This window comes from Anomaloglossus baeobatrachus, chromosome 5 (assembly GCF_048569485.1).
Source record: "Anomaloglossus baeobatrachus isolate aAnoBae1 chromosome 5, aAnoBae1.hap1, whole genome shotgun sequence".
NCBI lineage: Eukaryota > Metazoa > Chordata > Amphibia > Anura > Aromobatidae > Anomaloglossus > Anomaloglossus baeobatrachus.
In genome coordinates this window covers 588,429,268-588,450,218 of record NC_134357.1, presented here as the reverse complement: position 1 = coordinate 588,450,218, position 20,951 = coordinate 588,429,268, and the positions used below count along the sequence as shown (strand labels likewise).

The window sequence follows — 20,951 nt, the reverse complement described above, 5'->3', positions numbered from 1 at the left end:
TACTCCCTGTTATCAGCCATTACTGGGGGCGGAGACTGTAGGACAGGTGAGTACATTCTATTACTCCCTGTTATCAGCCATTACTGGGGGAGGAGACTGTAGGACAGGTGAGTACAATCTATTACTCCCTGTTACCTGTCCTACAGTCTCCTCCTCCAGTAATGGCTGATGAGTACATTCTATTACTCCCTGTTATCAGCCATTACTGGAGGAGGAGACTGTAGGACAGGTGAGTACAATCTATTACTCCCTGTTATCAGCCATTACTGGGGACTCTCCTGTGCTGTTGGCAGTCGTCGGGATGTTTGGGTCAGTAAGCAGGTCGCCCCCTCTCTGCGTTGGTCGCCCCCTCTCTGCGTTGGTCGCCCCCTCTCTGCGTTGGTCGCCCCCTCTCTGCGTTGGTCGCCCCCTCTCTGCGTTGGTCGCCCCCTCTCTGCCTTGGTCGCCCCCTCTCTGCCTTGGTCGCCCCCTCTCTGCCTTGGTCGCCCCCTCTCTGCCTTGGTCGCCCCCTCTCTGCCTTGGTCGCCCCCTCTCTGCCTTGGTCGCCCCCTCTCTGCCTTGGTCGCCCCCTCTCTGCCTTGGTCGCCCCCTCTCTGCCTTGGTCGCCCCCTCTCTGCCTTGGTCGCCCCCTCTCTGCCTTGGTCGCCCCCTCTCTGCCTTGGTCGCCCCCTCTCTGCCTTGGTTGCCCCCTCTCTGCCTTGGTCGCCCCCTCTCTGCCTTGGTCGCCCCCCTCTCTGCCTTGGTCGCCCCCTCTCTGCGTAGGTCGCCCCCTCTCTGCGTAGGTCGCCCCCTCTCTGCCTTGGTCGCCCCCTCTCTGCCTTGGTCGCCCCCTCTCTGCCTTGGTCGCCCCCTCTCTGCCTTGGTCGCCCCCTCTCTGCCTTGGTCGCCCCCTCTCTGCCTTGGTCGCCCCCTCTCTGCCTTGGTCGCCCCCTCTCTGCCTTGGTCGCCCCCTCTCTGCCTTAGTCGCCCCCTCTCTGCCTTGGTCGCCCCCTCTCTGCCTTGGTCGCCCACCTTTTGGCCTTGGTCGCCCCCTCTCTGCCTTGGTCGCCCCCTCTCTGCCTTGGTCGCCCCCTCTCTGCCTTGGTCGCCCCCTCTCTGCCTTGGTCGCCCCCTCTCTGCCTTGGTCGCCCCCTCTCTGCCTTGGTCGCCCCCTCTCTGCCTTGGTCGCCCCCTCTCTGCCTTGGTCGCCCCCTCTCTGCCTTGGTCGCCCCCTCTCTGCCTTGGTCGCCCCCTCTCTGCCTTGGTCGCCCCCTCTCTGCCTTGGTCGCCCCCTCTCTGCCTTGGTCGCCCCCTCTCTGCCTTGGTCGCCCCCTCTCTGCCTTGGTCGCCCCCTCTCTGCCTTGGTCGCCCCCTCTCTGCCTTGGTCGCCCCCTCTCTGCCTTGGTCGCCCCCTCTCTGCCTTGGTCGCCCCCTCTCTGCCTTGGTCGCCCCCTCTCTCCCCGTATTGGTTGCCCCCTGTCCCCAGTGTCGGTGGCTCCCTTCTCTCCCAGCATTGGTCGCCCCCTTCTCTCCCATGTCTGTCACACGCTCTGCAGCTCTGCACATCCTCTCCCCCCGCGTTGGTCCGCCCCCTATCTGTGTCGGTCACCCCCTGTCCCCCCTGTCGGTCGCCCCCTCTGCGGCTCCGCTCCTCTTCTCGTCCTCTCTGCGGCTCCACTCGTCCTCTCGCCCCCTCTGCTCGTCCTCTCGCCCCCTCTGCGGCTCTGCTCGTCCTCTGCGGCTCTGCTCGTCCTCTGCGGCTCTGCTCGTCCTCTGCGGCTCTGCTCGTCCTCTGCGGCTCTGCTCGTCCTCTGCGGCTCTGCTCGTCCTCTGCGGCTCTGCTCGTCCTCTGCGGCTCTGCTCGTTCTCTGCGGCTCTGCTCGTCCTCTGCGGCTCTGCTCGTCCTCTCGCCCCTCTGCTTGTCCTTTCGCCCCCTCTGCTCGTCCTCTCGCCCCCTCTGCTCGTCCTCTCGCCCCCTCTGCGGCTCTGCTCGTCCTCTCGCCCCCTCTGCGGCTCTGCTCGTCCTCTCGCCCCCTCTGCGGCTCTGCTCGTCCTCTCGCCCCCTCTGCGGCTCTGCTCGTCCTCTCGCCCCCTCTGCGGCTCTGCTCGTCCTCTCGCCCCCTCTGCGGCTCTGCTCGTCCTCTCGCCCCCTCTGCGGCTCTGCTCGTCCTCTCGCCCCCTCTGCGGCTCTGCTCGTCCTCTCGCCCCCTCTGCGGCTCTGCTCGTCCTCTGCGGCTCTGCTCGTCCTCTGCGACTCTGCTCGTCCTCTGCGGCTCTGCTCGTCCTCTGCGGCTCTGCTCGTCCTCTGCGGCTCTGCTCGTCCTCTGCGGCTCTGCTCGTCCTCTGCGGCTCTGCTCGTCCTCTGCGGCTCTGCTCGTCCTCTCGTCCCCTCTGCTCCTCCTCTGCGGCTCTGCTCGTCCTCTCGCCCGCTCTGCGGCTCCGCTCGTCCTCTCGCCCCCTCTGCTCGTCCTCTCGCCCGCTCTGCGGCTCTGCTCGTCCTCTCGCCCCCTCTGCGGCTCTGCTCGTCCTCTCGCCCCCTCTGCGGCTCTGCTCGTCCTCTGCGGCTCTGCTCGTCCTCTGCGACTCTGCTCGTCCTCTGCGGCTCTGCTCGTCCTCTGCGGCTCTGCTCGTCCTCTGCGGCTCTGCTCGTCCTCTGCGGCTCTGCTCGTCCTCTGCGGCTCTGCTCGTCCTCTCGTCCCCTCTGCTCCTCCTCTGCGGCTCTGCTCGTCCTCTCGCCCGCTCTGCGGCTCCGCTCGTCCTCTCGCCCCCTCTGCTCGTCCTCTCGCCCGCTCTGCGGCTCTGCTCGTCCTCTCGCCCCCTCTGCGGCTCTGCTCGTCCTCTCGCCCCCTCTGCGGCTCTGCTCGTCCTCTGCGGCTCTGCTCGTCCTCTGCGACTCTGCTCGTCCTCTGCGGCTCTGCTCGTCCTCTGCGGCTCTGCTCGTCCTCTGCGGCTCTGCTCGTCCTCTGCGGCTCTGCTCGTCCTCTGCGGCTCTGCTCGTCCTCTCGTCCCCTCTGCTCCTCCTCTGCGGCTCTGCTCGTCCTCTCGCCCGCTCTGCGGCTCCGCTCGTCCTCTCGCCCCCTCTGCTCGTCCTCTCGCCCGCTCTGCGGCTCCGCTGTGATCCCGGCGGCGGGCGTGGTGCGGACGTGCCCGGACTCGCCGGCTCCCGGGCTGGCGGCCCCGTGGGAACCTTCGCTGCCGGCTCTTCCTTCAGTATCACAGAAACTCGCACAACAAAAGCTGCAAAATCCTGTCTGAGGGGGGAGAAGGGCGCAGCCTGGGCTCGTCTGTCTGCTCCCGGGAAAGCTGGGTGACCGGCAGCCATTACTACACCTGCTCACTGCAGGCGCCATGTCTACACTTCCAGCCTCCTTTCCTGTCACCCATCTTTCCTGGGTTCCTGAAATGTCATATTTTTCTGATTCTCCATTCAGAGGCCTTAGAAAGCTGAGTACTAATCAGGAGCCTGGGAAAGCTGGGTGGTCATTTCCTCTGGGGTCTGTAATCAGATACATACCCTTCTTACCGGAATCTATCCAATGTATGACTACATAGAGGACTATGGGTGGGGAGCACGACAGAGGAATCATCACCCAGCTTTCCCAGGCTCCTGAATGATAAGTCTATCTACTTTTGTTACCATACATTTCTATATTAGCTTTATTTACCATTCAGGAGCCTGGGAAAGCTGGGTGATGATTCCTCTGTCGTTTTCCCCACCCAGCTTTCCCTGGCACCTGAATGGTTAATGTCCAATTTGGGGTTTTTAATGGCCCAACTTTTCCAGGCTGCTGATTCCTGAGCAGATCTGCCATTCAGGAGTCTGGGAAAGCAGAGTAATCCTCTTCTTGTTATATAATGTATACCCATCTTTACACCACCCAACTTTTCCAAGCACCTGAAAGGCAAACCATCACATGCTGATCCGGTTTTCAGGGGTCTGGGAAAGCTGGGTGCTGCTTTGTTCCGGCCATAATGGACTACAACCCCCCTGATATTCAGGACGCGCCCGCCTCACCCCTTCCCCTTTGTCTTGCAGTGCGCTGATCGTCGCCGCCATCTTTGATCGTGACGTGAACTGCAGACGAGCCGCCTCGGTAAGTTGTGGGGGGAGGGGGGATCTGAGGCTGCAGAAATCACACCGAGGATTGTCTGCACTGGAGCGAACCCTCAGCTGTGAGAAGCAGCCATCACAGGGTTAACGCTCCGCGGGGGGGTGTAATCCTGGACTGCCCCTTTAAGGCTCATCTCTGCTGCCTGTCAGTGACTAGACACAGAATCCTCTCACAGCTGACTGTGCATTACCGTGTGTCAGTGCAGACATTCATCACCGAGGGAGACTAAGGGTGTGGGATTGGGGGGCTTATGGGCGATGGATCTGGGGGCTTATGGGCGAGGGATCTGGGGGCTTATGGGCGAGGGATCGGGGGGCTTATGGGCGAGGGATCGGGGGGGCTTATGGGCGAGGGATCGGGGGGCTTATGGGCGAGGGATCGGGGGGGGGCTTGTGAGCGAGGTATCATGGGATTTATGAGCGGGGGATCGGGGGGTTTATGATCGGGGGCTTATGAGCGGGGATCAGAGGGCTTGTGAGCGAGGAATCGGGGGGTTTATGGGCAGGGGATCGGGGGGCTTATGAGCGGGGGGGTTGGGGGCTTATGAGCGGGGGATCGGGGGGTTTATGAGCGGGGATCGGGGGGTTTATGATTGGGGGCTTATGAGCGGGGATCGGGGGGCTTATGAGCGGGGGATCGGGGGGTTTATGATCGAGGTCTTATGAGCGGGGGTCTCTCACCTCCTCTGTTTTTCTCCTCCACAGGCCGCCTTCCAGGAGAATGTTGGGAGACAGGTACAGTCATTTTCACAGCCATCACTATTAACCCTCTGCGTGCCAGACTCCGGCCCCCTCCCCAGCTTTCCCAGACCCCCCCCCACACATCATAGTCTGCTCATCCTGAGCCCTTGATTCACAGCAATAGATCGCTCCATCTCTGCAGCCATTCGGGGTGTGTGGAGAGCTGGGTGAATGTGGTGCTGGACTCCCCCGGTGACTCGCTTCTCCTCCCCCTACAGGGGACATTTCCGCACGGCATCGACATCCTCACCACCGCAGACTACTTCGCAGTGGGTAATCGGGCAAACTGCTTCCTGAACATCAGGTACCCCGAAAATAGACAGTGTGCTGGGAAGGTGGGGGGTAGGACAGGGGTCCAGTCATGGTGGAGGGTGTAGAGCGGGGTCCTGTCATGGTGGAGGGAGTAGAGCGGGGGTCCTGTCATGGTGAAGGGTGTAGAGCGGGGTCCCATCATGGTGTAGGGTGTAGAGCGAGGTCCCGTCATGGTGGGGGTGTAGAGCGAGGTCCCGTTATGGTGGAGGGTGTAGAACAGGGTCCTGTCATGGTGGGGGGTGTAGAGCAGGGTCCTGTCAGTGGGGGGTGTAGAGCGAGGTCCCGTCATGGTGGGGATGTAGAGCGAGGTCCCGTCATGGTGGGGGTGTAGAGCGAGGTCCCGTCATGGTGGGGGTGTAGAGCGACGTCCCGTCATGGTGGGGGTGTAGAGCGACGTCCCGTCATGGTGGGGGTGTAGAGCGAGGTCCCGTCATGGTGAGGGGTGTAGAGCGAGGTCCCGTTATGGTGGGGGTGTAGACTGAGGTCCCGTCATGGTGGAGGGTATAGGGCGAGGTCCTGTTATGGTGGAGGGTCTAGAGTGGGGTCCCGTCATGGTGGGGGGTGTAGAGTGGGGTCCCGTCATGGTGGGGGGTGTAGATTGGGATCCCATCATGGTGGAGGGTCTAGAGTGGGGTCTTGTCATGGTGGGGGGTGTAGAGCGAGGTCCCGTCATGGTGGGGGGTGTAGATTGGGATCCCATCATGGTGGAGGGTGTAGACTGGGGTCTTGTCATGGTGGAGGGTGTAGACTGGGGTCCTGTCATGGTGGGGGGTGTAGAGCAGGGTCCTGTCAGTGGGGGGTGTAGAGCGAGGTCCCGTCATGGTGGGGATGTAGAGCGAGGTCCCGTCATGGTGGGGGTGTAGAGCGACGTCCCATCATGGTGGGGGTGTAGAGCGACGTTCCGTCATGGTGGGGGTGTAGAGCGAGGTCCCGTCATGGTGAGGGGTGTAGAGCGAGGTCCCGTTATGGTGGTGGTGTAGACTGAGGTCCCGTCATGGTGGAGGGTATAGGGCGAGGTCCTGTTATGGTGGAGGGTGTAGAGTGGGGGTCCTCTCGTTTGGGTTGTAGAGTGGGGTCCCGTCATGGTGGGGGGTTTAGAGTGGGGTCCCGTCATGGTGGGGGGTGTAGATTGGGATCCCATCATGGTGGGGGGTCTAGAGTGGGGTCTTGTCATGGTGGGGGGTGTAGAGCGCGGTCCCGTCATGGTGGGGGGTGTAGATTGGGATCCCATCATGGTGGAAGGTGTAGACTGGGGTCTTGTCATGGTGGAGGGTCTAGAGTGGGGTCTTGTCATGGTGGGGGGTGTAGATTGGGATCCCATCATGGTGGAGGGTGTAGACTGGGGTCTTGTCATGATGGAGGGTGTAGAGTGGGGTCCCGTCATCAGACTGATGGACCTTGTGTTTGTCTGCAGCGTTTTTGTGGCCGGCTTCCCGCAGTACACCACGTCCATGATTGACCACCTGGTGGAGATGAAGATCAATCACTGGGACCAGTAAGTTGTTGACGTCCGATAGTTCAGACCCAGTGAAGCGCTGGATTATTGGAATTGTCCTGACCTAGATTTCCTCGGTGGCCCCCGCGGCGAGTGCTGACAGGCCGCCGTGTTTATTATGTCAACTGGCAGCCGCCCGGTAATCCTCAGATTCTCAGTTTTCCCTACGTCTCCCTCAGGTGCCGGCACGATCCGGCGGCTGCGAGATCCCTTCCCCGCGGCCCCTAGCCCTGATTGTTTACACAACTGACTGTTTACAGTAACTCTGCCTCCTCTGTAGTCAGAGCCGGCGGGGGCACATCCACTCGCGTCACCTGCAGGGGTCATGACCCACGCTGCCCCCTACACCTTCAATCCTTAAAGGGAACTTGTCACCATGTTTCACCCTCCCAAACCAGAACCACGCGACAAGAACCGCCTGGCTTGACTTCCAAACAATTGCCCCCGCGCATGCGGAACATTATTTCTGTTTCAGGCAGAGGGATTAGACTTTCAGCCCCGGTCTCTGATGTAACCTACGTCATCGACATACCACTTAAAATGTCCATAGCCCTGGCACAAGTGTCTGGCACATGCGCAGGTGGTGTTACACCCGTTTGGAGCAGAGCAATCCATTTCCTTAAGCCTCCTTTTGAATTTGCACTAAGGCAGCAGTGACGACCCTTATGTCATCTTATTATTTCCCAGAACATCTTACGCTAGGTCCGGCGCATGTGCCGGTGGGATTGTCCAAGTTGTAGGCAGAAACATTGACTTAAGCCACCCATCAAAGTCACTTTTCCCTTGACTGAAATGGATGATGTCCCCTACATCATTCCCCCTGATCGAAAACCTCATGTTAGGTCCCGCGCATGCGCCGGTGGGATTTTTCAAGTTGTAGGCAGAAACATTGACTTAAGCCACCAGTCAAAGCCACTTTGCTTTTGATTGACATGGATGACGTCCCCTACATCATCATCATCCTCGCTGATCGAAAACCTCACTCTAGGTCCTGCGCATGCGCCGGTGGGATTGTCCAAGTTGTAGGCAGAGGTATTGACTTTCTTAAGCCACAGGCGGTCAAAGCCACTTTTCTCTTGATTGACATCGATGACATTCCCTAAATCATTCCCGCTGATCGAAAACCTCACGTTAGCTCCTGTGCATGCGCCGGTGGGATTGTCAGAGTTGTAGGCAAAAACATTGACTTTCTTAGGCCTCTTTTTCCTTGATTGACATGGATGATATCCACTATGTCATCCTCGCTGATCGAAAACCTCACGGTAGGTCCAGCGCATGCCTGGTGGGATTGTCCAAGTTCTAGGCAGAGGTATTGACTTTCTTAAGCCACCGGTCAAAGCCACTTTTCTCTTGATTGACATGGATGACATCCCCTACATCATTCCCGCTGATCGAAAACCTTACGTTAGGTCCGGCGCATGCGCCGGTGGGATTGACGAAGTTGTAGGCATTGACTTTCCTAAGCCACTGGTCAAAGCCACTTTTCCATTGAATTGACATGGATGACGTCCCCTGTATCATCCTCGCTGATCGAGAACCTCACTCTAGGTCCCACGCATGCGCCTGTAGGATTGTCCAAGTTCTAGGCAGAGGCATTGACTTTCTTATGCCACTTTTCCCTTGATTGACATGGATGACGTCCCCTATGTCATCCTCGCTGATCGAAAACCTTACGCTAGGTCCGGCGCATGCGCCGTTAGTGTTGTCCAAGTTGTAGGCAGAGGAATAGACTTTAAGTCATCAGTCTAAGCCACTTTTCTCTTGATTGACATGGATGACGTCCCCTATGTCATCCTTGCTGATCGAAAACCTCACGCTAGGTCCAGCGCATGCGCAGTTGAATCTGCGCTAAGCCAGACCCCTCTTTCTTCAACTGAAGTGGATGACCTGTCGTATGTTATCCTCAATTTTGTTTTTCGCCCGTTTCGGGCAGAGGAATCTGCACTAAGCCAGCAATGACGTCCTTTGTTATATCATCATTTCTCAAATTTTCCGGCATTGGATCGGCACATGCGCAAGTAGGATTGTCTAAGATTTTGGTAGAGGAGTTGCCAGATATCGAAGCCACTTTTCCCACTGCTTGATAACCTTGCATAGGTTCATTTTTTTTGGACAGAGGAATCACCTGTTGAAGAAATGCCAAGCCAGGCCCCTCTGTCTCTTCTACTCCAGTTGAGACTCCTTACTGGGATCAACATAGGACTGGTGCATGCGCAGTCTGTTTTGTCTTCTTTTTGGCAGAGAAATAGACTTTTTTTAAGCCACCAATTTTAATTGATATGGGTGACGGTCCCCTCTGTCATCCTCACTGCTCGAAAATCTCACGCTAGGACCGGCGCATGTGCAGATGTTTTTTGAGGGGGCATAGGAATCGCCTGTTGAACCAATGCCAAGCCAGGTTCCTCTATCTTAGTCGAGACTCCATACTGGCACCAGTATAGGACCGACGCATGCGCAGTCTGTTTTGCCTTCTTTTTGGCAGAGAAATAGATTTTCTTAAGTCACCAGTCTTGATTGACATGGATGACGTCCCCTATGTCATCCTCACTGCTTGAAAACCTCACGCTAGGACCGGCGCATGCGCAGTTGTTTTTTGAGCGGGCATAGAATCGCCTGCTGAACCATTGCCAAGCCAGGTTCCTCTATCTTAGTCGAGACTGGCACCAGTATAGGACCAGCGCATGCGCATGTTTTTCGCTTTGTTTTTGGCAGAAGAATCGACTTTCTTAAGCCACCGATCGAAGCCACTCTTCCCTTTATTGACATGGATGACATCCCCTGTCATCCTCACTGCTCCAAAACCTCGTACTAGGACCAGCGCATGCGCAGTTGTTTTTTCAAGGGGCAGAATAATCGCCTGTTGAACCGGAGATAAGCCAGGCCCTTCTGTTTCTGATTGACGCTGATGATGTCCCCACTACGTCATACATACTAGTCGAAACTCCTTATCGGCACCAGTATAGGACCGGTGCATGCACAATTTTTTCCACTTTGTTTTTGGTAGAAGTATCAACTTTCTTAAGCCACCGATCGAAGCCACTTTTCAATTGATTGATATGGATGACACCACCTATGTCATCCTCACTGCTCATTGATCTCTCGCTAGGTCTGGCGCATGTGCAGTTGTTTTTTGGGGAGGCAGAGCAATTGTCTATTGAACCTCTGCTTTCCAGGCCCCTCTATTTTTTATTAACGCGGTTGATGTCACCTTTATGTCGAGACTCCTTACTGGCACTAGAAGAAGGACCGGCGCATGCGCAGTTTGTTTTGCCCTATTTTTGTCTTTCGAGCATGCGTCAGTCTCGGTGTGACTTTTGGGCTGCTGGTTTCTTATCTTATTGTTGAAGCTTCCATGCAAAATGAAGAATAAGGAAACCGGATGACCTCGAGGTGACGCCCGCACCGGCGCATGCGCAGCTTGTTTTGCCCTGTTTTTGTCCTTCGCACATGCGTGAGTCCTGGTGTGACTTCCAGGCGGCTTGGTTCATGTCTTCTCTTATTGCAGCTTCCGTGCAAAACGGAGAATAGGGAATCGGATGACCTCGAGGTGACGCCCGGACCGGCGCATGCGCAGAAGGCAGCTTGTTTCTTGGCAGATTCCCAGCAGGGCACTCGTTTTCAAAGTTGATGCCCGTGTGGCCTTGAAATGCGCGAGCGAAGGTTTATACAAAGCCTCTACTGTCCTGATGGTTTGTTACAGTGTATCGGTCTCAGCAATGCATATCCATATACCAGACGCCCCCCCCATGGTATCTCTCCAGGATGACGCCCATTGTCACGCTGCGGGTACAAGCACCACGTCCCGCAGCCGCTCACCTGTGCATGTGTCAGCCCAAAACCAGACAAACAGGTGGAGCAGAAAACACGGCCGATCTCAGGGAAGAATCTCACCGCCACCAGCGACGCGCTTCACACAATGCACATTGTGGACAAAAAAGAAGAAAGCAAACGCGCCTGCGGGGCACGTCGGGTTACACCAGCAGCCTGCGAGGTGTCAGTGCAGCGCCAGGGCCGTGATGATGTCCCCCGTCTGGTGCCACCACCATAAAGCGACCCCGACACCGCAGTGTCCAGAACAAAGCGCTGGCACTGGCCCGGGTCTCCTCCTCTCTGATCCCTTCTGATCCACAGTCCCGTCAGGACTGCCCGTGTCCCCCCTTTCTCTGTGTCCAGGATGCCCGTGTCCCCCTTTCTCTGTCCAGAATGCCCCTGTCCCCCCTTTCTCTGTGTCCAGGATGCCGGTATCCCCTGTGTCCAGGATGCCCGTGTGTCCCCCCCCCTTTCTCTGTGTCCAGGATGCCCGTGTCCCCCCTTTCTCTGTGTCCAGAATGCCCCTGTCCCCCCTTTCTCTGTGTCCAGGATGCCGGTATCCCCTGTGTCCAGGATGCCCGTGCCCCCCCCCTGTTTTCTGTGTCCAGGATGCCCGTGTCCGTCCCCCCCCCGTTCTGTGTCCAGGATGCCCGTGCCCCGCCCCCCTGTTCTCTGTGTCCTGGATGCTCGTGCCCCCGCCCTTCTCTGTGTCCAGGATGCCCCTGTCCCCCCCTTTCTCTGTGTCCAGGATGCCCGTGCCCCCCCCCCCTGTTCTCGGTGTCCAGGATGCCCGTGTGTCCCCCCCCCCTTTCTCTGTGTCCAGGATGCCCGTGTCCCCCCCCCTTTCTCTGTGTCCAGGATGCCCGTGTTCCCCCCTTTCTCTGTGTCCAGGATGCCCCTGTCCCCCCTTTCTGTGTGTCCAGGATGCCCCTGTCCCCCCTTTCTCTGTGTCCAGGATGCCCGTGCCCCCCCTTTCTCTGTGTCCAGGATGCCCGTGCCCCCCCCCCCCGTTCTCTGTGTCCAGGATGCCCGTGTCCCCCCCCCCCTTTCTCTGTGTCCAGGATGCCCGTGTCCCCCCCTGTTCTCTGTGTCCAGGATGCCCGTGTCCCCCCCCCCTTTCTCTGTGTCCAGGATGCCCCTGTCCCCCCCCCCGTTCTCTGTGTCCAGGATTCCCGTGTCCCCCCCCCTTTCTCTGTGTCCAGGATGCCCCTGTCCCCCCGTTCTCTGTGTCCAGGATGCCCGTGCCCCCCCCCCATTCTGTGTCCAGGATGCCCGTGTCCCCCCCCCGTTCTCTGTGTCCAGGATGCCCGTGTCCCCCCCCCCGTTCTCTGTGTCCAGGATGCCCGTGTCCCCCCCCCCCCCCGTTCTCTTTGTGATCCGCCTCCGTCCGTTGTCTGCACTTTCCACTCTTCTCTGTAATCTTCTAGATCCCACATCACAGAGGCCGCTGTTTCCCTGATCTTCGGACGCTGCAGTGAATCCCTGTGCTGTGTCGGGGTACAGGTGGTGACCCCAGTATGGCCGCCGCTGTCACCCAGTAATGGACGGTAACGCTCTGTGTCGTTTCAGTGTGATCCGGGATCTGTCTACTAAAGCACTGCACAACCTGACGCCGGTGGCCCCGGAATACATGACCAAGTCCGGTAAGACCCGTATACACCATAGATCACATGTCTGTCGGGATCGGAGCTGGTGCCTGCCTGTGACGACCGTGATCGGAGCTGGTGCCTGCCTGTGACGACCGTGATCGGAGCTGGTGCCTGCCTGTGACGACCGTGATCGGAGCTGGTGCCTGCCTGTGACGACCGTGATCGGAGCTGGTGACGGCCATGATCGGAGCTGGTGCCTGCCTGTATCGGCCGTAATCAGAGCTGGTGCCTGCCTGTGACGCCCGTGATCGTAGCTGGTGCCTGCCTGTGACGGCCGTGATCGTAGCTGGGGCCTGCCTGTGACGGCCGTGATCGGAGCTGGTGCCTGCCTGTGACGGCCATGATTGGAGCTGGTGCCTGCCTGTGATGGCCGTGATCGGAGCTGGTGCCTTCCTGTGACGGCCATGATTGGAGCTGGTGCCTGCCTGTGACAGCCGTGATCGTAGCTGGTGCCTGCCTGTGACGGCCGTGATCTGAGCTAGTGCTTGTCTGTGACAGCTATGATCAGAGCCAGCGCCTGCCTGTAATAGCTATGATCGGAGCTGGTGCCTGCCTGTATCGGCCGTGATCAGAGCTGGTGGCTGTGGTTAGAGTTGGTGCCTGCCAGTGACGGCCGTGATCAGAGCTGGTGGCTGTGGTTAGAGTTGGTGCCTGCCAGTGACGGCCGTGATCAGAGCTGGTGGCTGTGGTTAGAGTTGGTGCCTGCCTGTATCGGCCGTGATCAGAGCTGGTGGCTGTGGTTAGAGCTGGTGCCTGCCTGTATCGGCCGTGATCAGAGCTGGTGGCTGTGGTTAGAGCTGGTGCCTGCCTGTATCGGCCGTGATCAGAGCTGGTGGCTGTGGTTAGAGCTGGTGCCTGCCTGTGACGGCCGTGATCAGAGCTGGTGGCTGTGGTTAGAGCTGGTGCCTGCCTGTATCGGCCGTGATCAGAGCTGGTGGCTGTGGTTAGAGCTGGTGCCTGCCTGTGACGGCCGTGATCAGAGCTGGTGGCTGTGGTTAGAGTTGGTGCCTGCCAGTGACGGCCGTGATCAGAGCTGGTGGCTGTGGTTAGAGTTGGTGCCTGCCAGTGACGGCCGTGATCAGAGCTGGTGGCTGTGGTTAGAGTTGGTGCCTGCCTGTGACGGCCGTGATCAGAGCTGGTGGCTGTGGTTAGAGCTGGTGCCTGCCTGTATCGGCCGTGATCAGAGCTGGTGGCTGTGGTTAGAGCTGGTGCCTGCCTGTATCGGCCGTGATCAGAGCTGGTGGCTGTGGTTAGAGTTGGTGCCTGCCAGTGACGGCCGTGATCAGAGCTGGTGGCTGTGGTTAGAGTTGGTGCCTGCCTGTATCGGCCGTGATCAGAGCTGGTGGCTGTGGTTAGAGCTGGTGCCTGCCTGTATCGGCCGTGATCAGAGCTGGTGGCTGTGGTTAGAGCTGGTGCCTGCCTGTATCGGCCGTGATCAGAGCTGGTGGCTGTGGTTAGAGCTGGTGCCTGCCTGTATCGGCCGTGATCAGAGCTGGTGGCTGTGGTTAGAGCTGGTGCCTGCCTGTATCGGCCGTGATCAGAGCTGGTGGCTGTGGTTAGAGTTGGTGCCTGCCAGTGACGGCCGTGATCAGAGCTGGTGGCTGTGGTTAGAGTTGGTGCCTGCCAGTGACGGCCGTGATCAGAGTCTCAGCCTCACATTGAATTGAGACCCTTCCTTTTTGATGGAATCAGTTAAAAGTGCAAAAACACAGAAGGTGACGCCCGGAATCACTCAGCGGCCGTCACACAATGTTTGTTTTTCAGTTCTGCCCCGGCTGCTGCCGCTGACCACCGGCTCCGATCTGCACACCCGGCACGGGGCTATCCTGGCCTGCGCAGAGGTCACCCACGCACTGTACAAGCTGGCCGTCCAGGAGGGCAGGTAAGAGGGGGGCGCACGGACACCGCCAGCCACGCTCCACCGGCAGCAGACATCCGGGCTGCACCCGCCACCGACTGCCATGTCTCACATTCTACTGACTGTCAACAACAGCAAACCAGATCACATCTGTGCGACATTGAAGCTGCAGAGGTCGTCTGGCATCTACGCACGCAGCTCCGGAGCACAGGACAGGAGGCGAGGGCTCCAAACACCAAGACGTCACCGCCGCCTGCCAATACCAGAGCCGCCTGTGCTGCATCCACAGGAGTGATCCCGTACCACCTCCTGTATTATACTCCAGAGCTGCACTCACTATTCTGCTGGTGCAGTCACTGTGAACATACATTACATTACTGATCGTGTATTATACTCCAGAGCTGCACTCACTATTCTGCTGGTGCAGTCACTGTGTACATACATTACATTACTGATCCTGAGTTACCTCCTGTATTATACTCCAGAGCTGCACTCACTATTCTGCTGGGGCAGTCACTGTGTACATACATTACATTACTGATCCTGAGTTACCTCCTGTATTATACTCCAGAGCTGCACTCACTATTCTGCTGGTGCAGTCACTGTGTACATACATTACATTACTGATCCTGAGTTACCTCCTGTATTATACTCCAGAGCTGCACTTACTATTCTGCTGGTGCAGTCACTGTGTACATACATTACATTACTGATCCTGAGTTACCTCCTGTATTATACTCCAGAGCTGCACTCACTATTCTGTTGGGGCAGTCACTGTGTACATACATTACATTACTGATCCTGTTTTATACTCCAGAGCTGCACTCACTATTCTGCTAGTGCAGTCACTGTGTACATACATTACATTACTGATCCTGTTTTATACTCCAGAGCTGCGCTCACTATTCTGCTGGTCCAGTCACTGTGCACATACATTACATTACTGATCCTGTATTATACTCCAGAGCTGCGCTCTCTGTTCTGCTTTACATGCGCCCTTTCTCTTGCAGGCCGGTGGCGGACCTCCTGGGCAGTGAGGTGATATCGGGGTTGCTGTCTGTACATGGAGCGGTAAGTAGCTGTTTCTGGTTCAGTGTTGTGATGTCTCGCAGCCACCACTGGGGGAGCTGATGAGTCCCCGCATATCCTGTGTACAGGGAGCACCCTCTAGTGGAGGTTGCCGGTATCCAGGCTGCTGTGATCATGCTGCGCCTGTGCTGGGGGTTTGGAGCTTTGTGTCAGCCGCTCTGCCCCGATATGTCAGGAATCTTCTGATGATCCCCTGTTGGAAGTAGCGAGGCGTCTGGTGTTGGGTTTCATCACTGACGTCCATATCTTCTTCTATTTCAGCTCCAGGAGCGTCAGCTGTACAGGTGAGAGCATCATGGCCACCACAACTACTCCTGCTGGTCCATCGGGGAGAGCGGGGGAGGCCGTATAGAGGCTGACACTGAATGAGGGGGAGGTCCAGTGTATATAGAGACTGGCACCATATAAGGGGGAGCGTCTGTGTATACAGTCTGAGCCGTGCCCCGGGGTGACATTCCGCCGCCATCCACCTGTCGGCTCTGCAATGTTAGCCACGTTCGCTATGAGGAAGTTGCCGTTACTTACCTGTAGGCTTGGAAATTCTCCGAATACTCGTCTTACGGATGTACGCTCACTCAGAATCATGGCCTCTCCATCTGGAGGGCACAGATCTAGGGCAGATCACACTTACTGGCCCTGGGGGTATGAACCGTGCCCACAGCAGGACCCTAATTATTTTTGTACGCGACGAGCTGACATTTTTCCTGTCAGTTTAATGTTTTGATAATTCTTCTTTTTTTCCATATCTTTTTTTAATTTCTTTGTTTAATTTCTTTTTGTTTCTTCATTTCCTGGGGGTATGAGCCGTGCCCATAGCAGGACCCTATTTAGTTTTGTCTACGATGTGCTGACTTTTTTTTATTGGTGCCAGTTTAAGGTTAACTACGACGTTTCAATAATGTCTTTTTTTTTTTTTCATTTCTTTTTTCATTTTTTTCCCATTTCCTGGGGGTATGAGCCATGCCCATAGCAGGACCATAATTATTTTTGTCCACTATGAGCTGACTTTTTATTGGTACCAATTTAATGTCAGCTACTACGTTTCAATAATTTCTATATTTTTTTTTCTCATTTTCTGGGGTATGAGTCGTGCCCACAGCGGTACCCTAATTAGTTTTGTCCACGGTGAGCTGACTCTTTTTATTGGTGCCAATTTAACCCCTTCACGACCATGGATGGAAAGATCCGTCATGGTGCCCTGGGCCTTAACGACCAAGGACGGATCTTTCCGTCATGGCGGAATTGCGGCACCGGAGCCTCCGGTGACTGCGATCTGTTAACACAAACCGCAGATTCGGGGAGGAGGGGACCTGTACCTGACCTCAGGAGGGGTGGTGCCTCCTCCCCGGACCTACGGAGGCTGTGATTGGCTGACGAACGCCGCTCAACCAATCACAGCCACTGTAATGTTCTAGCCATTTAAAGTGACTGAAACATTGAAATCCAGCCCTGACCAGTGTAGCTGTAGCACTGGCCATTGGCTGGAGCTGGGTGACCTCACTGGATCACCCTCCCCCAGCTCCAGTAGCTCTGATTGGAGAGATCGGCCTTGTGACTGATCTCTCCAATCACAGTGGACCTGTTGCCGGTGACCGCCCCCATCAGCTATTCAGCTTCACTTGTTGGTCCCTGCAGCACGCCAGCACCCACAGTGAGTGTATACAGTGCAATGGCAGGGCAACAAGCTCCGGTTCCATGTTGTTATGTGACCGGAGCATGGGACCCGGAAGTTGCCGCGCTGCCATTGCACTGTATGAAACCGGCAAAAAGCCTCCCGATCCGCCGCCGCCCTCCATCTGCCACAGTGCCACCGCTCCCCCCGATCTGCTGCCCGGCCCCTCCCCCTCGTGATTGGTGCCCATCCCCTCTCCACCGTTATGTGCTGTGCGCTCCCTCTCCTACGTTATGTGCTGCCTGGCCCCGCCCCCTCTCCGTTATGTGCTGCGCGCTCCCTCTCCTCCGTTATGTGCTGCCCGGCCCCTCCCCCTCGTGATCGGTGCTCGCCCCCTCTCCTCCGTTATGTGCTGCCTGGCCCCTACCCCTCGTGATCGGTGCCCGCCCCCTCTCCTCCGTTATGTGCTGCGCGCTCCCTCTCCTCCATTATGTGCTGCGCACTCCCTCTCCTCCGTTATGTGCCGCCCGGCCCCTCCCCCTCATGATCGGCTGCGCACCCCTCTCCTCCGTTATGTGCTGCTCGCCCCCTCCCCTCCGTGATGTGCTGCACGCTCCCCCCCACCTCTCACCCCCGTGATCGACTACCCGCCCCCTCCCCTGTCACCCCCGTGATGTTTGCTCCCTCCCCTGTCACCCCCGTGATGTGTGCTCCCTCCCCTGTCACCCCCGTGATGTGTGCTCCCTCCCCTGTCACCCCCGTGATGTGTGCTCCCTCACCTGTCACCCCCGTGATCTGTGCTCCCTCCCCTGTCACCCCCGTGGTGTGTGCTCCCTCCCCTGTCACCCCCGTGATGTGTGCTCCCTCCCCTGTCACCCCCGTGATCTGTGCTCCCTCACCTGTCACCCCCGTGATCTGTGCTCCCTCACCTGTCACCCCCGTGATCTGTGCTCCCTCACCTGTCACCCCCGTGATCTGTGCTCCCTCCCCTGTCACCCCCGTGATGTGTGCTCCCTCCCCTGTCACCCCCGTGATGTGTGCTCCCTCCCCTGTCACCCCCGTGATCTGTGCTCCCTCCCCTGTCACCCCCGTGATGTGTGCTCCCTCCCCTGTCACCCCCGTGATGTGTGCTCCCTCCCCTGTCACCCCCGTGATGTGTGCTCCCTCCCCTGTCACCCCCGTGATCTGTGCTCCCTCACCTGTGACCCCCGTGATCTGTGCTCCCTCACCTGTCACCCCCGTGATGTGTGCTCCCTCCCCTGTCACCCCCGTGATGTGTGCTCTCTCCCCTGTCACCCCCGTGATGTGTGCTCCCTCCCCTGTCACCCCCGTGATGTGTGCTCCCTCCCCTGTCACCCCCGTGATGTGTGCTCCCTCCCCTGTCACCCCCGTGATGTGTGCTCCCTCCCCTGTCACCCCCGTGATGTGTGCTCCCTCCCCTGTCACCCCCGTGATCTGTGGTCCGCTCTCCCTCCACCTGTCACCCCCGTGATTGCTCTGCTCACCTGTCTCACCCGTTATCTGCGCTGCGCTCCCTCTCCCACTTCTCACCCTCCCCGATCTGCTGCCTCCTTCATCTCCTGTGATCCTGCTGCCTAGATCCATCCTGTAGGGTAACTATCCCCAATCTCACCTCCCACTCCCCTTCCCTCCCATCCCCCCTTCCCCCCATCCTCTGCCGCTCCTGCATCCACTGCGCCCTCTCCCATCTGCCCCCACCCTATCCCAGCCGCCACCGTCTCACATTCACAGATGCTCCCTATATATGCCGCTGCCCCCCCATCTGCCGCTGTTTTGATCCATCCTGTAAGTATTGTTCGTGGCTCTTTTCTAACTATCCCCAATCGCATCTCCCACTCCCTCTCCCCCCCCGTCCTCCCCCACCTGCTTGCCGCCAAGTGCTGATCAGGTACGTAATTGTTACTCTAGTTTTTGCTTTTTTTTGTGCACCCCAAATAAAAAAAAAAAAACTTGAACAATTAGGTACCTGATCAGCAATCGTCCTGCAGTCGTACTCGACTTTGGACAGGACTTCTTTTTTCCATCCCACCTAGTCCCCCCCCCTTTTTTGCAGAACATTTGTGTGTGCGCCCTATTTTTTTTTTTTCTATGCCATGGGGGTCTAGTTTTCAAAATGGGGTCACATGTGGGGGAGCTCCACTGTTTCAGCACCTCAGGGAGTCTCCAAACACAACATGGAATACGCTAATTATCCCAGAAATGGCGCTCCTTGCATTCTGAGCAAAAAATATTTTCACGGCTCAACTCTATTAACTTTTGTGAAGCCCCCAGAGGTTCAAAATGCTCAATAAACATCTAGATAAATTCCATGAGGTGTCTAGTTTCCAAAATGGGGTCACATGTGGGGGAGCTCCACTGTTTCGGCACCTCAGGGGCTCTCCAAACGCAACATGGTGCGGCTAACGATTCTAGCTAATTTTCTGTTCAAAAAGTCAAATGACGCTCCTTCCCTTCCGAGTCCTGCCGTGCGCCCAAACAGTGGTTTTTCGCCACATATGAGGTATCTGCGTGCTCAGAAGAAATTGCCCAACAAATTTTGGGGGGACATTTAATCCTGCTACCCTTGTGAATATGCAATATTTGAGGCTAAATTAACATTTTTGTTGCAAAAAGTAAAATGTTCATTTTTTCCTTCCACATTGCTTTAGTTACTGTGAAGCACCTGAAGGGTTAATAACCTTCTTGAATGTGGTTTTGAGTAGCCTGAGGGGTGCCGTTCTTGGAATGGTGTCACTTTTGGGTGTTTTGTGTCATGTAGACCTTTCAAAATCGCTTCAAATGTGATGTGGTCCCTAAAAAAAAGTGGCTTTGTAAATTTTGTTGTAAAAATGAGAAATTGCTCATAAACTTTGAACCCCTATAACTTCCTTAAATTTTTTTTTTTTTTTTTCCCCAAAATTGTTCTGATGTAAAGTAGACATGTGGGAAATGTTATTTATTAATTATTTTGTGTCATATGTCTCGTTGGTTTTAGAGCATAAAAATTAAAAGTTTGAAAATTAAAAAATTTTTGCGAAATTTCCGTTTTTTTCACAAAGAAACGCAAAAAATATTGGCCTAAATTTACCACTAACATGAAGCCCAATATGACACGAGAAAACAATCTCAGAATCACCGGGATCCGTTGAAGCGTTACAGAGTTATAACCTCATAAAGTGACACTGGTCAAAATTGCAAAAAATGGCCTGGTCTTTAGGGTCAAAATAGGCTTGGGGCTGAAGGGGTTAAGGTTAACTACAACGTTTTGATCATTTATATTTTTTTTTTTATTTCTTTTTTCATTTTTTTTTTCCCATTTCCTGGGGGTATGAGCCGTGCCCACAGCGGGACCCTAATTAGTTTTGTTCATGATGAATTCACTTATTTTTTTAGTGCCAATTTAAGGTTAACTACTACATTTTGATCATTTCTATCTTTTTTTTCATTTTTTTATTTTCTTTTTCCTATTTCCTGGGGGTAGGAGCAGTGCCCCCAGCGGGACCCTTATTAGTTTTTTTCATGATGAATTGACTTATTTTATTGGTGCCAATTTAAGGTTAACTACTACATTTTGATAATTATATCTTTTTTTTTTTCGTTTTTTTTTTCCCATTTTCTGGGGGTATGAGCCGTGCCCACAGCGGGACGCTATTTAGTTTTATTCATGATGAATTCACTTATTTTATTAGTGCCAATTTAAGGTTAACTACTACGTATTGATCATTTCTATCTTTTTTTTTCGTTTCTTTTTTTATTTTATTTTTCCCATTTCCTGGGGGTATGAGCCGTGCCCATAGTGGGACCTTAATTAGTTATGTCCATGATGAATTGACTTATTTTATTGGTGCCAATTTAAGGTTAACTACTACGTTTTGATAATTTCTATCATATTTTTTTCTCATTTCCTGGGGTATGAGCTGTGCCCACAGCGGGGCCCTAATTAGTTTTATCCATGACGAGCTGACTTATTTTATTGGTGCCGTTGTAAGGTTAACTGCGACGTTATGTTAATTTCCAGCATTTAGTTTTTCATTTCTTTTTTATTTCCTTGGGGTATGAGCCATGCCCACAGCGGGACCCACATTTTTTTTTACCACGATAAGCTAACTCTTTTTATTGGTGCCAATTTAAAGTTAGCTACTATGTTTTGATAATGTCTATCTTTTTTTTTTTTTTTTTCCTGGGGTATGAGCCGTGCCCACTGCGGGACCCTAATTATTTTTGTCCACAATGAGCTGACGTTTTATTATTGATGCCAACTTTGTTAGCTACTACGTTTTGATAATTTCTTTCAT

At 55.6% G+C, this 20,951-nt stretch overlaps 1 protein-coding gene across 2 annotated transcripts in view; it reads left to right on the top strand.

Moving 5' to 3' along the window:
* TBCD (tubulin folding cofactor D) overlaps positions 1 to 20,951 on the top strand; it is a 162,110-nt gene that overhangs the window by 98,339 nt on the left and 42,820 nt on the right. For both annotated transcript variants that reach the window (XM_075351439.1, XM_075351440.1), the window contains exons 16-23: positions 4,016 to 4,073; positions 4,796 to 4,825; positions 5,050 to 5,135; positions 6,558 to 6,638; positions 12,018 to 12,091; positions 13,862 to 13,979; positions 14,966 to 15,026; positions 15,306 to 15,328. In XM_075351439.1, coding sequence (XP_075207554.1) covers positions 4,016 to 4,073; positions 4,796 to 4,825; positions 5,050 to 5,135; positions 6,558 to 6,638; positions 12,018 to 12,091; positions 13,862 to 13,979; positions 14,966 to 15,026; positions 15,306 to 15,328 — 531 coding nt within the window. The remainder of the gene's footprint in view (positions 1 to 4,015; positions 4,074 to 4,795; positions 4,826 to 5,049; positions 5,136 to 6,557; positions 6,639 to 12,017; positions 12,092 to 13,861; positions 13,980 to 14,965; positions 15,027 to 15,305; positions 15,329 to 20,951) is intronic.